The 11,986-nt window shown below is 38.0% G+C and overlaps 1 protein-coding gene across 2 annotated transcripts in view; it reads right to left on the minus strand.

Moving 5' to 3' along the window:
- LOC139747123 (mpv17-like protein) overlaps positions 1–9,695 on the minus strand; it is a 38,779-nt gene extending 29,084 nt beyond the window's left edge. The window contains exons 1-2 of one of the 2 annotated variants that reach the window (XM_071659036.1): positions 9,561–9,695; positions 2,977–3,375 (exon numbers count right to left, since the gene is read on the minus strand). In XM_071659036.1, the coding sequence (XP_071515137.1) occupies positions 2,977–3,105 (129 nt within the window). In that variant the 5' untranslated portion in view covers positions 3,106–3,375; positions 9,561–9,695. Of the gene's footprint in view, positions 1–2,976; positions 3,376–4,144; positions 4,440–9,560 lie in introns of those variants that run through there. The other variant, XM_071659037.1, reaches the window with a different exon arrangement.
- Positions 9,696–11,986: the final 2,291 nt, after the last annotated feature.

Here is an 11,986-nt window from a genome sequence, read left to right on the forward strand (position 1 = left end):
TCATTATCTTGTGGAGGCTAAGGTGAAGATTAGTATGGGTTTTCAGAAAAGAAGAGTGAATGTTGGGGTGAAGAAGGTGGTGAGAGTAAGTGAGCTTGGGAAGGAGACCTGTGTGAAGAAGTATCAGGAGAGACTGTGTACAGAATGGAAAAAGGTGAGAACAATGGAAGTAAGGGGAGTGGGGGAGGAATGGGATGTATTTAGGGAATCAGTGATGGATTGCGCAAAAGATGCTTGTGGCATGAGAAGAGTGGGAGGTGGGCTGTTTAGAAAGGGTAGTGAGTGGTGGGATGAAGAAGTAAGAGTATTAGTGAAAGAGAAGAGAGAGGCATTTGGACGATTTTTGCAGGGAAAAAATGCAATTGAGTGGGAGAAGTATAAAAGAAAGAGACAGGAGGTCAAGAGAAAGGTGCAAGAGGTGAAAAAAAGGGCAAATGAGAGTTGGGGTGAGAGACTATCAGTAAATTTTAGGGAGAATAAAAAGATGTTCTGGAAGGAGGTAAATAGGGTGCGTAAGACAAGGGAGCAAATGGGAACTTCAGTAAAGGGCGTAAATGGGGAGGTGATAACAAGTAGTGGTGATGTGAGAAGGAGATGGAATGAGTATTTTGAAGGTTTGTTGAATGTGTCTGATGACAGAGTGGCAGATATAGGGTGTTTGGGTCGAGGTGGTGTGCAAAGTGAGAGGGTTAGGGAAAATGATTTGGTAAACAGAGAAGAGGTAGTAAAAGCTTTGCGGAAGATGAAAGCCGGCAAGGCAGCAGGTTTGGATGGTATTGCAGTGGAATTTATTAAAAAAGGGGGTGACTGTATTGTTGACTGGTTGGTAAGGTTATTTAATGTATGTATGACTCATGGTGAGGTGCCTGAGGATTGGCGGAATGCTTGCATAGTGCCATTGTACAAAGGCAAAGGGGATAAGAGTGAGTGCTCAAATTACAGAGGTATAAGTTTGTTGTATAAATGTATATGTCTGTGTATTTATACGTTGAAATGTATAGGTATGTATATGTGCGTGTGTGGATGTTTATGTATATACATGTGTATGTGGGTGGGTTGGGCCATTCTTTCGTCTGTTTCATTGCGCTACCTCACTAACACGGGAGACAGCGACAAAGTATAATATTTGAATAAATAAATAAGTTTCTTATTAAGACTAACTAGAATTTAAGTTTCTGATTAAAATGATAAACAACTCAACTTAGTGAAAAATTGCATGCATAATAGTATTTTCGTTTTAATGCTAATCTACCTCCAGGAGAATCAGGTATGCTTGGTATACAGAGCATGTGCAGTATTTTTGGGAGTATTTTTGTCATAATAACTATGATTATTGAAGCTTTTCACTATTAATATCTATTTTTTCTAAAGGTTTCATAGACTCAAATTACAGCTTAAAAAGAGGGTATAGATCTTGTACAGGCCTCTTTGACATTTTTACCAGTGCATGAGAAAAATTTATGCTGCAGCATCTGGTAACAATGCAGGGGGTGCCACTGCATAAATGGCTTTATGTTTCACCTTGAGGCAAAGGTAGATAATTCAAGAAGTTTGTTTTTATACAAACCATCTGTAGTGAACAGAAAATAAAATAACATAACATACTAAGTAAATAGCTATAATGAATGGGCTAATTCTCTGTGTACAGGAAATAAACTACCATAACATACTGTGTATATGAGTGGATGGGCCATTCTTCGTCTGTTTCCTGGCGCTGCCTCGCTGATGCAGGAAACTGATGTTGTATAACAGTAATAATTATATTCATAATATACTGTGTACATAGCAGCCACAATGAATCGGCTAATTATGCAAGTATGAACTTTCTTCAACCATCCATTTCTGTCTTTAACAATAATGCTGCCCTCTACATCCCTAAAAGCATTCTGTCCTCTGCTCTTCTAAGCTGTCCGTGTATGTCCTCTCACCAAGGATTAGGACAGTGGTATGAATTTAGGTGTTGCTTCCTGTAGTCTCTGTTTGGAAACTGGTCATGCAAGGATTGACTGTTACTCAAACAGCAAAGTTGTGGAATTCCTTCTCTTCGTGTTGTTTTTCCTTCTTCCTACATCAGTCTACCTTTTACAGTCAGGTCTATAAACCTAAGAAGCTCTGATAAATTTCTCCATTCTTTTACTCAAACCATTTTCTTTTTATTTAAGATGGTCATGACTAGAGCATGTTTTGCCCATGCCATGGGGAAAAAAAAGAAAAGAAAATGGTATTAAAAATATAATGTTGATATAATTAATCTTTGCAGTCTAACATTAAACACTCTCAAACAATTATTCATTTAAAATCTTATGAAAACAAAAGCAAGCCTGCATGAAGTATTAGCCCCATTAGTGAACAATCATATCCAACCTTTACATGTACAATAACCTTACAGGTCCTACTGCTTACTGAAATAAGTGTGGGTCTGCCACAAAATATCTTGTACATGATTATCATGAAACATTTTGATGCATTACTAATTGACAGAATCAGGAGTAAGTGAATCGAGTGCACCTGAAACAGGACATTAATGTGAAGCTATTGAGCTGTTAACTATGAGAAGGAAAAATACAGTCTTCATTCAAGTTTATACATCCACAGTTGCTATATTGTTCTCCTGCTTACATTTCCAAAATAAAAACATCATAACTTCAGTTAAGCTTCAAAAATTTGCACTATCTGAGAAAGAACTCATGAAAAACAGGAAACCTCTTTACCATTAACATGAAAGAATAGGATTTCCTCTTTTATATATTATTATTTAAAAAAATCATCCTTTTGAAAAAATGCATACAGAATTTTTCTCTTCATTTCTAGAAATTTAGCACATTAATCACTGCAGTATCCTATACAATGTATGCACTAAAATACACTTCATGCAATCAAAAAGCAAAAATGTGGATCAGTTAAGTGCAAATTTGTGATATCATGTTATGTCTATACAATTATTCATATTTAAATACAATTTAAGTAAAAACTCACCAGCACTCTATTGTTCATGGTTTGCTGAAGGAATTCGGCACCAGTATATAGCGTTCCATAAATAATAACATTGCCCACAATAGGTCGTTTGGACATCATTGTACCCACAGCTTTAACTGCTGCCTGCATCTTGCTCAAGTCTTTGCTATCTGTTCTAGTTTACTGAATCGTTGCTTACTTAATGGTTTTAACAATACTGCAATATTGTGTCAACTATCCCTGGATAGATTTTGTCTTGTGTTTCTCGAAAGTAACTTTATGAAAAGATTGATACTGTATGGTAAAAAATTAATGTTTGGCTGACTCTTAATGCATGAATCTTAAATTTGTACCATAATGTTTAAGTTGTATTATCTATTGACTTGAAACCTTGTACTGATATAAATCCTTGAGCAGTGCCTGTGGAAAGAGGTATACATAATTAGATCAAGATTCACAGCAACTCACATTAAATCATTACAAAGCATCTGCATAATGTATGACTTCTGAATCTTCTAGTTGATGCTAAAGGTTAATTTCATATACCTAGATGTATTTATATTTCACTTAATGATAAAATGAAAATATCTGACTTTTTTACTTTTAAATATAATTTAAAACCAACATTTACAGTACCAGATAATAAGCAGATAAATTACTGAATGTTAGTCTCTGGGTTTTAAATAAAGTTTTTTAAATCTCTTACTATATCTTAAATCTGAGCATTGGCATGAATAAGATTCACCCTCATGCTAAACAAAAAATGTAAAGTAATATTTGTACCATATGCTTAATTGAATCAGCCAATTAATCTCTATTACCTTATAGTTTCAAAAAGACAAAAATTATATTGAATTTGTATTAATTTCCAATTATGTATATATATATATACCTGGAAATTTGAAAGCTTAATAAAGATCTAATAAAAGTAATTACCCTCTTAATTATATACTATGTGGCAGGAGAACACATTATAAGCTACATGACCAAGTGCTAGTCACAGTGACTGTTACCTATAATCAAATATACGAGCCAGTGAAACAAGTTTGTACCAGGTCGATTAAAGGTTCCTAACCTTACAGGTGGACCTTCATCCCTTGTTTCTGAAATTGGGGGGTCCACAGTATACATATATTTTTTTGGTACAGATTACTGTATTTTCAACAATGGTAAACACACACACACACACCTTTCTACATGGTTATCTCTGGAAATACTGTGAATGACTAGATCGAGTCCCAAACACACGTCACAGCCACCTTTTGAGTTTCGTCCCACTACGCGGTTGCCCCACGACATTTGACATTACAGCCATACTTCGCAAGGCCGCCAGACCATATCTGCTGCAGTGTTTCACTCCTTCCATAGCTTCTTATTCTTGCCGTACACGTATCCATATCTCCTATCGTTAGTTCAGTTTTGGGAATTACCGGCACAAAATCAAATATTAGCAAGGCCACCGGCCTATGTATTGCCGCATTGCGGCTGTTTGTTTACATTGTGACGTCACATTGACGCGCGTGCTTATGAACTTGTGCGGACACGTGGCAACCAACTTGGAAGAAAATTCTTGCGACGCGCAGCACGTACGAGAAAATAATGATAAGCTTTCAACACGTGGTATAAAGAGGCCAGCAATAATCTATCAACAGTTGGCACTTGGGTAAGCACGATGCAAAGCTGTTTACTCGTGGCACTTTACAATATGCAATAAACAAGTGCCACTTAACATTAAGCAGTAAATACGTTGTACTTAACAATGAGTAAGGAACACGTGGCACTTGCGGGAATTACCTATCAGCACGTGGTAATTGGGGAAACTACTGCTAATATATCAACAACTGGCACTCAAAGAACATTGTAAGACAATACGTGGTACTTAAAGAATAATGACATAATCTATCAACATATGACACATATGAAACTATTAATCCATCAATAGGTGGCACTTACGTAAGAACATTAATGGATAACACATGACACTTGAGTAAGTACAATAATAATCTATCAACACGTAACTCTTTAGCTATGAGCTGTTAACAGGTGGCATCTCGGTATAAAGAATAAATGCAATTTAGTACCAAGTGGCACTTGGGTAAGAACGATGATAATCAATGAACTTGTAGCACTTACGTAAAAACGGTGGCAATCAGCTTCTGACACTTACATAAAGGACATGGAACTAGGCTGGGGGGTTGTCCTTCCCTACAACCAACCCATCCACGGAGCTCATATACCTATCCAACCTATTCTTAAAACAATTCAAGGTTTTTAACCCCAGCCACTGTATCTGGTAAGCTATTCCATGGATGAATCATATTATTACTAAACCAGTGCTTCCCTACATCCAATTTGAACCTCAGTTTTTCTGTCTTGAAGCTATTATTAAGAGTTCTGTCCCGGTTGGCTATCCTTAGAACATTGCCAATTTTCCCCCTTATTTAAGCCCGTCATCCCTTTGCACACCTCTGTCATATCCCTTCTGGCCCTCCTCATTTTCAGCCAATGTAAATTCGGTCTAGTAAGTCTTTCTTCATAACTAAAATTCCTGGTATCATTCTAGTCAAAGATTTCTGCACCCTCTCCGGTCTATTTATATCTACCTGATGGTAAGGCGACCAATACTCTGCATAGCATAATCCAAATAAGGTCCAACTAATGCAAGCTAAAGCTTCGATATTACTTGAGGGGTTTTGTAACTAACATTTCCCCTAATAAATCCTAACATTTTATTGGCCTGGTTTTTAACTTTGTTACACTTCTTTTGCCTTGGTTTTAGGTTTTTACTTACTGTTCATACTGTTCGCCATTTCCCGCATTTAGGGAGGTAGCGTTAAGAACAGAGGACTGGGCCTTTGAGGGAATATCCTCACATGGCCCTCTTCTCTGTTCCTCTTTTGGAAAATTAAAAAAAAAAAATACTCCTAAATTCCTCTCGCATTCTGACTTTCATATGAGTCTACCATATAGACAGTAGTTTGTGTGACCATCTTTCCCTAAACTCAACACGTCTATTTACGTTGAAATCCATGTGCCACTCCCTCGCCCAAAGAGGCAGTTTATCCAAGTCCTCTTGTAACTTCTTGTAACATTTTCCCATTTTCGAATCGTCCGCAAATTTACTCGTCACTCATGATTCCACTTTCCAACTCATTTATATAAATAATGAAAGGAAGAGGTCCCAGCACTTACCCCTGCGGAACACCACTGATTTCATCGCCCCAGCCCAGCCTAGCCCGGCACGACGAGGACCCATTTATACATACCCTCTGTTTCCTGTCTGTGAGCCACTCCCTAATCCGAATGATATGGATGTCGAGAACACCCGTATAGCCTCCTATCTTGTGTTTGGACAAATGTTTTCAGTGTTGTCGGTCGCCCAATGTCAAACAGGTGTTGTTGCTTTTGTGGAACCCTCTGATGCTTTTCTACGATGTATGGTTAAAAACGTGCCTGTTTTTTTCTCAAGTCAATCAGCTCTTCACGTCTTCATTTTACATTATTTTCTACCCTTTCTACAATTCATCTTTTGCATGAAAAAGTATATCTATAAGCATCGTCGAGACGATGGCAAGTTTTTTTTTCTTTTTTTTTATACTTAGTCGCGTCTCCTGCGTTAGCGAGGTAGCGCAAGGAAACACACGAAAGAAATGGCCCAACACACCCACATGCACATGTATATACATACACGTCCACACACGCATATATATACATATACATATATATATATATATATATATATATATATATATATATATATATATATACATTTCAACGTATAAATACATATACATACACAGATATATATATTCATCCACTTTATTGAGTCGTTCATTATTTGGGTTTCCATCAACTATATTTCTTGTGGTCACTTGCACACTTTGTGTAGGGGGAATATTTTCAAATCAAGGATCCCATCCCAGACACCGAAGGCTTAGAGATTTGATGAACTAATTTATTGTATTTGCTTATCTTTTACAGTTGTGGGCCAGTCCTTGCAAATTCTCATTATCTCATAATTACGCCTTTGTAAATGATGTTAATTTTTTTTTATATCTACCCTTTATTTATTGTAATGAATACCCTACATGCTTTTACATGATTTGATAGTTACTCTTGTCCTGAAAGCCTTTGCCTGCAGACACATAACCATCCACCTCCATCATCACTAAGTCAGCACCCCACTGTATACATAAATTTAACCCTCTCTGACCTTGGTACGCTACTTTGATGTCTAGGATAATGGTTTTACAAACGAGCATCCTTTCATATATTTGGTTTGTCTTGTGTTGTTTTTTTTTTTCAGAATATTTCTATATGTCACTACTAGTTTATGACTATGAGTAGCAAAAATATCGGGGGTTCCTCCAATATCCCATGTTAACTCAGGGGTGAGACACCTGGTAATGATACATTATTAACTCACCATTATTTTTATTTTTCCCTATGATGGAGGCTAGAAGCCGTAGATCTACCGGTCGTATGTAAATCGTACAAGCATGGCTTTACTAATCCTCACTGTCACATCGATCAACGCTATTCGTTCAGTGTTCCAGTCAATTGTTCTGATCTCACTATACCGGTGAAAATACGCTCAGAAAGAGCTCAAAATATGTTTCTAATCTTGTTCATTGGAAATATATATATATATATCTTTTTTTTCTTTCTTTCATACTATTCGCCATTTCCCGCGATAGCGAGGTAGCGTTAAGAACAGAGGACTGGGCCTTTGAGGGAATATCCTCACCTGGCCCCCTTCTCTGTTCCTTCTTTTGGAAAAAAAAAAAAAAAACAATAAAATGGCCCCAATAAAATGGCCCACATCTCTGGGGGGCGGGGGGTACTTCATGTGTGTTCAGGTCTACCTCGCTCAAGCTAAGTTGCCACACTCACCCTTCATGTGGCGAACTTATTGACACACTACGGATGTAACAATGAATGGAGAGAGAAAAAAAAATTTATCTTGCATAACGAAAAGTAAAAACGTATATGAATACAGAATGACAGTACGAAAGGGGAGTAATGTTCACACAGTTATCACAACACGTAAAGTACCTTGACCTTCACGGTAAATCAACCCTACTTTAAGCTAGTTAAGCGGTGAAAGGATGTCACACCATGAAGGATGTCACACCATGAAGGATGTCACACCATGAAGGATGTCACACCAGGGCGTCCCGAGCAATATGCGCAGTGAGAGCGTGTATGGTCTCACAATTACCTTCAACACATGAAGGAGTCGTGTAGCAGATTATTTGATTGTGGTTATATAATTGGACGACCGTAAATAGTAACCCTTGTTAGTCGATGCCTACATCCCAAATTCCCGATGAACCACTTGTAAAACTGGGAGAAAACCGAGGAGAATACAATAGCTAGTATAATGATGATGAGGATGGAGTTTGGCCTGCCTCTACTGAAGTAGCTGAGCCACTAACTGTTCTCAAGGTCACCAAACCCGTATCTAATAAAGGTAGCTGATAACCTCCGCAAAAGGCGTCCAATTATCTCTGGGACCCTATTCCTCGTCCCCCTTCACTGACACTCAAGCTACAGAAAGGCATAGAATTCTCCATTTTAGTTGGGTACCTGGCTTAGGATGAAGGCAAGCATGAAAATATACATGTATGTACATATGTGTATGCACATGAATGTATATGGGCGTTTATGAATATATATATATATATATATATATATATATATATATATATATATATATATATATGTGTGTGTGTGTGTGTGTGTGTGTGTGTGTGTGTGTATGAGTGGATAGGCCGTGTTTCGTCTGTTTACTGGCGCTACTTGCTAACGCGGGAAACGGCGATCAAGCATCATCATCATCATCATCATCATCATCATAATCATTATATATATATATATATATATATATATATATATATATATATATATATATATATATATATATATATATATATATATAGCGTAAATAAGATGGCCTTGCTGAGGGCATTCGGTTGCCCGTGCTGTCTTAGGTAACGTAAAAGTTAGTTACCACTGGAGTATAGACAGTGTTTATGTTACATGCTATGATGGTAAATTTTAAAAAACGGAGGTTTCAGACGTGCTCTACATTGTTGTCTAATTTATTACTGTTTAGAAGCAACTCAATAGGAGGGAGGATGCATGTTCTCTGCCTTTCGGCGTACGCCAATCATGAAACTTGGTATTTCGTAATGACGATAATTTCACATATATTCAGAATTTCGCTCATACATGTTGAGATTAATGGCAGAAAAACACAATCAAGATCACTGGAGAAAAGAGCGAGTAACAGGAAAGCGGAGGGTGAACCGAAACGACTTGTACCACCGATGCCTAACCAGTGGAATGTGATTTTCTTTAACTTAAGCATTTAAAGAAAAACCCAGAGACTGGCACTCACTGTAGAGCACGTACGACAGAGATTTTACGATTACATGTTACATCTGAATGTATCGACATGTTTTCCTTACCTTACGCTATCATTATCATATATCTATCCTCTTTACTTAAACTTCTGGAAACGAAGCAACACTATATATAAAAAAAAGAAAAACACATGAAAATGTAACTACTGCAGAGAATGGATCATTTAGATAACTAACCAGCAGGTCTTCCAAGGCACACCTCGGCCACGTTGAAGTCAACCGTAGACTCGCCACTGTGAGCAAGTGTGAGAAACTCTTTACTGCTCTGGTCCAGCTGCAGGTGCCACATCACAAAATTATACCCGAGTGATGATGGTTAGACGTGTGTTAATTACTGGTACAAAACCACTGTCTCTCTTAACTTGTTACTTTATAATGAACTTGTAAGATTTATTTTTTGTTTGTGATGTTGCATTTTGTTCCGTCATTCTGTTGTTCTCGTTGTGGCATCCATTGTTGCCATCGTGGGGGTTTGATATTTAATCTTAGCCCTTTATCAGGTCAGAGTGCTATTGGTAAGGGCTCGTTCTGGTAATCTGTGATCAGGTTTATTTCACTCTTATATGCCCCTCAACGTCACTGGCCTTTGGGGAAAAATATTCCGTATATGTCAGCTATATGTGTGTGTATGATACTAGAGCGTCAATATGTTAACCAGAAACGAGAAGGATCGACCGTCATACACTGGAAGTAGTCAGCATAAATTTGTTAGTCATTTATTATATTATACCACCTTAGGGATCCCTTTTTCCTTCACAGTCTCCCTGCGGTCCTTAAAGCTGCGTCTCACTCACTGGTAGACAGTTAAGGATGGACTACTTTGGCGCTGGTTCTTAATAGGATACTCCAGCCCTCCCTCCCTCGCCCATTGGGCCTCTTCACCCACAGCGTAACCCCCCCCAAAATTGGTCGAGTCTGGAAATGAAGTGAGCTTCCGTAAACCGCGTAAGCAGGATCGAAATGCCCTTACCTACCTGAAGTAAATAACCCTTAACAACAGACTATCACATGTGTAACAAATATTGGTTTGTATTGATAATTAGTCATTGCTATTGCCAAATATACCCATACCAGTTAGGGTGAGTGTCTGTTCACAATATTTCTGCAATTCTGTTGCTCTGTTTATACAAAGTCGTTCATTGCCTACCTTACAAACGGATTGATAATCCTTATTGAATGTATCTTATTCATTAGTCTTTTCACATCTTTTCTAGTGTAAGACTAGAGAACAATGGAAGAGAAGAAGAGATAAGGAAGCTTAGATTATAATGAATATAACAATGTACGTTATTTCTCAAAAAAAGGACAAAAAAAAAAACTCTGATTCTGCACGATATTCATTTTCATTGAATATCCTTTTTTTTAACGAAAAGTTTGAACAACATGAAAGTAGAGAGCGCAAGAAGACAGAATTATAGTTAGAGATAACCAAAGCAGGTTTCACAGTCTGTCCTCAATATGGTTTTGTTACGCAAGGGAGGAATCAGTTTCGTCGTTCTTCGTTGTATTGTTTACTGAGAACTGCCATTTTCAAGACCATGCAGCTATTTCATCTAGTTCATTTTGTGACCTTACCCTACCTTCTTCAGTTGATATAGGCATTGCTAATCTTCGTGTCATCTGCCATACATCACTATCATTAACACACACGAGGAAAGGACAGACCCCTGGAGGACCCCGCTAGTAAAGGGGTGACCACGGAGATGATTCACCATTCATTGCAACCCATTTGCATCCCATCATGTAACCAAGCCTCTGTCCTGTATACAGCCAGTACTCCCCCCAAGGCCCCGACTGCATACATTATTGTAACGTGGGTGACCGTCGAATGCTTTTCGGGAAGTCCAGATATATATATATATATATATATATATATATATATATATATATATATATATATATATATATATATATATATGTATATATATATGTATGTATATTCATTTATTATACTTTGTCGCTGTCTCCCGCGTTAGCGAGGTAGCTCAAGGAAACAGACGAAAGAATGGCCCAACCCACCCACATACACATGTATATACATACGCGTCCACACACGCACATGTACATACCTATACATCTCAACGTATACATATGTAGACACGCACAGAAATATACATATTTACACATGTACATAACTCATACTGTCTTCTCTTATTCATTCACGTCGCCACCCCGCCACACATGAAATAACAACCCCCTCCCCCCACATGTGTGCGAGGTAGCGCTAGGAAAAGACAACAATGGCCACATTCGTTCACACTCAGTTTCTAGCTGTCATGTAATAATGCTCCGAAACCACAGCTCCCTTTCCACATCCAGGCCCCACAAAACTTTCTATGGTTTACCCCAGACGCTTCACATGCCCTGGGTCAATCCATTGACAGCTCATCGATCCCGTGTGTGTGTGTGTGTATGTGTGTGTGTGTGTGTGTGTGTGTATTTCCTCTCCAAACTGTGTTATATTGTGTTGGAAGTTTTAGGTCACTACTTCATTTCTTAAGCTTGCAGTATTTATTTCTTTAGTTTCTGTAATATCTACGGGGCACCACCCAGGCCTGGTGTTGATTTTATCGCTTTCTGTCGTCCATAGGAACGAACGTGTC

Source organism: Panulirus ornatus, chromosome 67 (assembly GCF_036320965.1).
Source record: "Panulirus ornatus isolate Po-2019 chromosome 67, ASM3632096v1, whole genome shotgun sequence".
Lineage (NCBI taxonomy): Eukaryota > Metazoa > Arthropoda > Malacostraca > Decapoda > Palinuridae > Panulirus > Panulirus ornatus.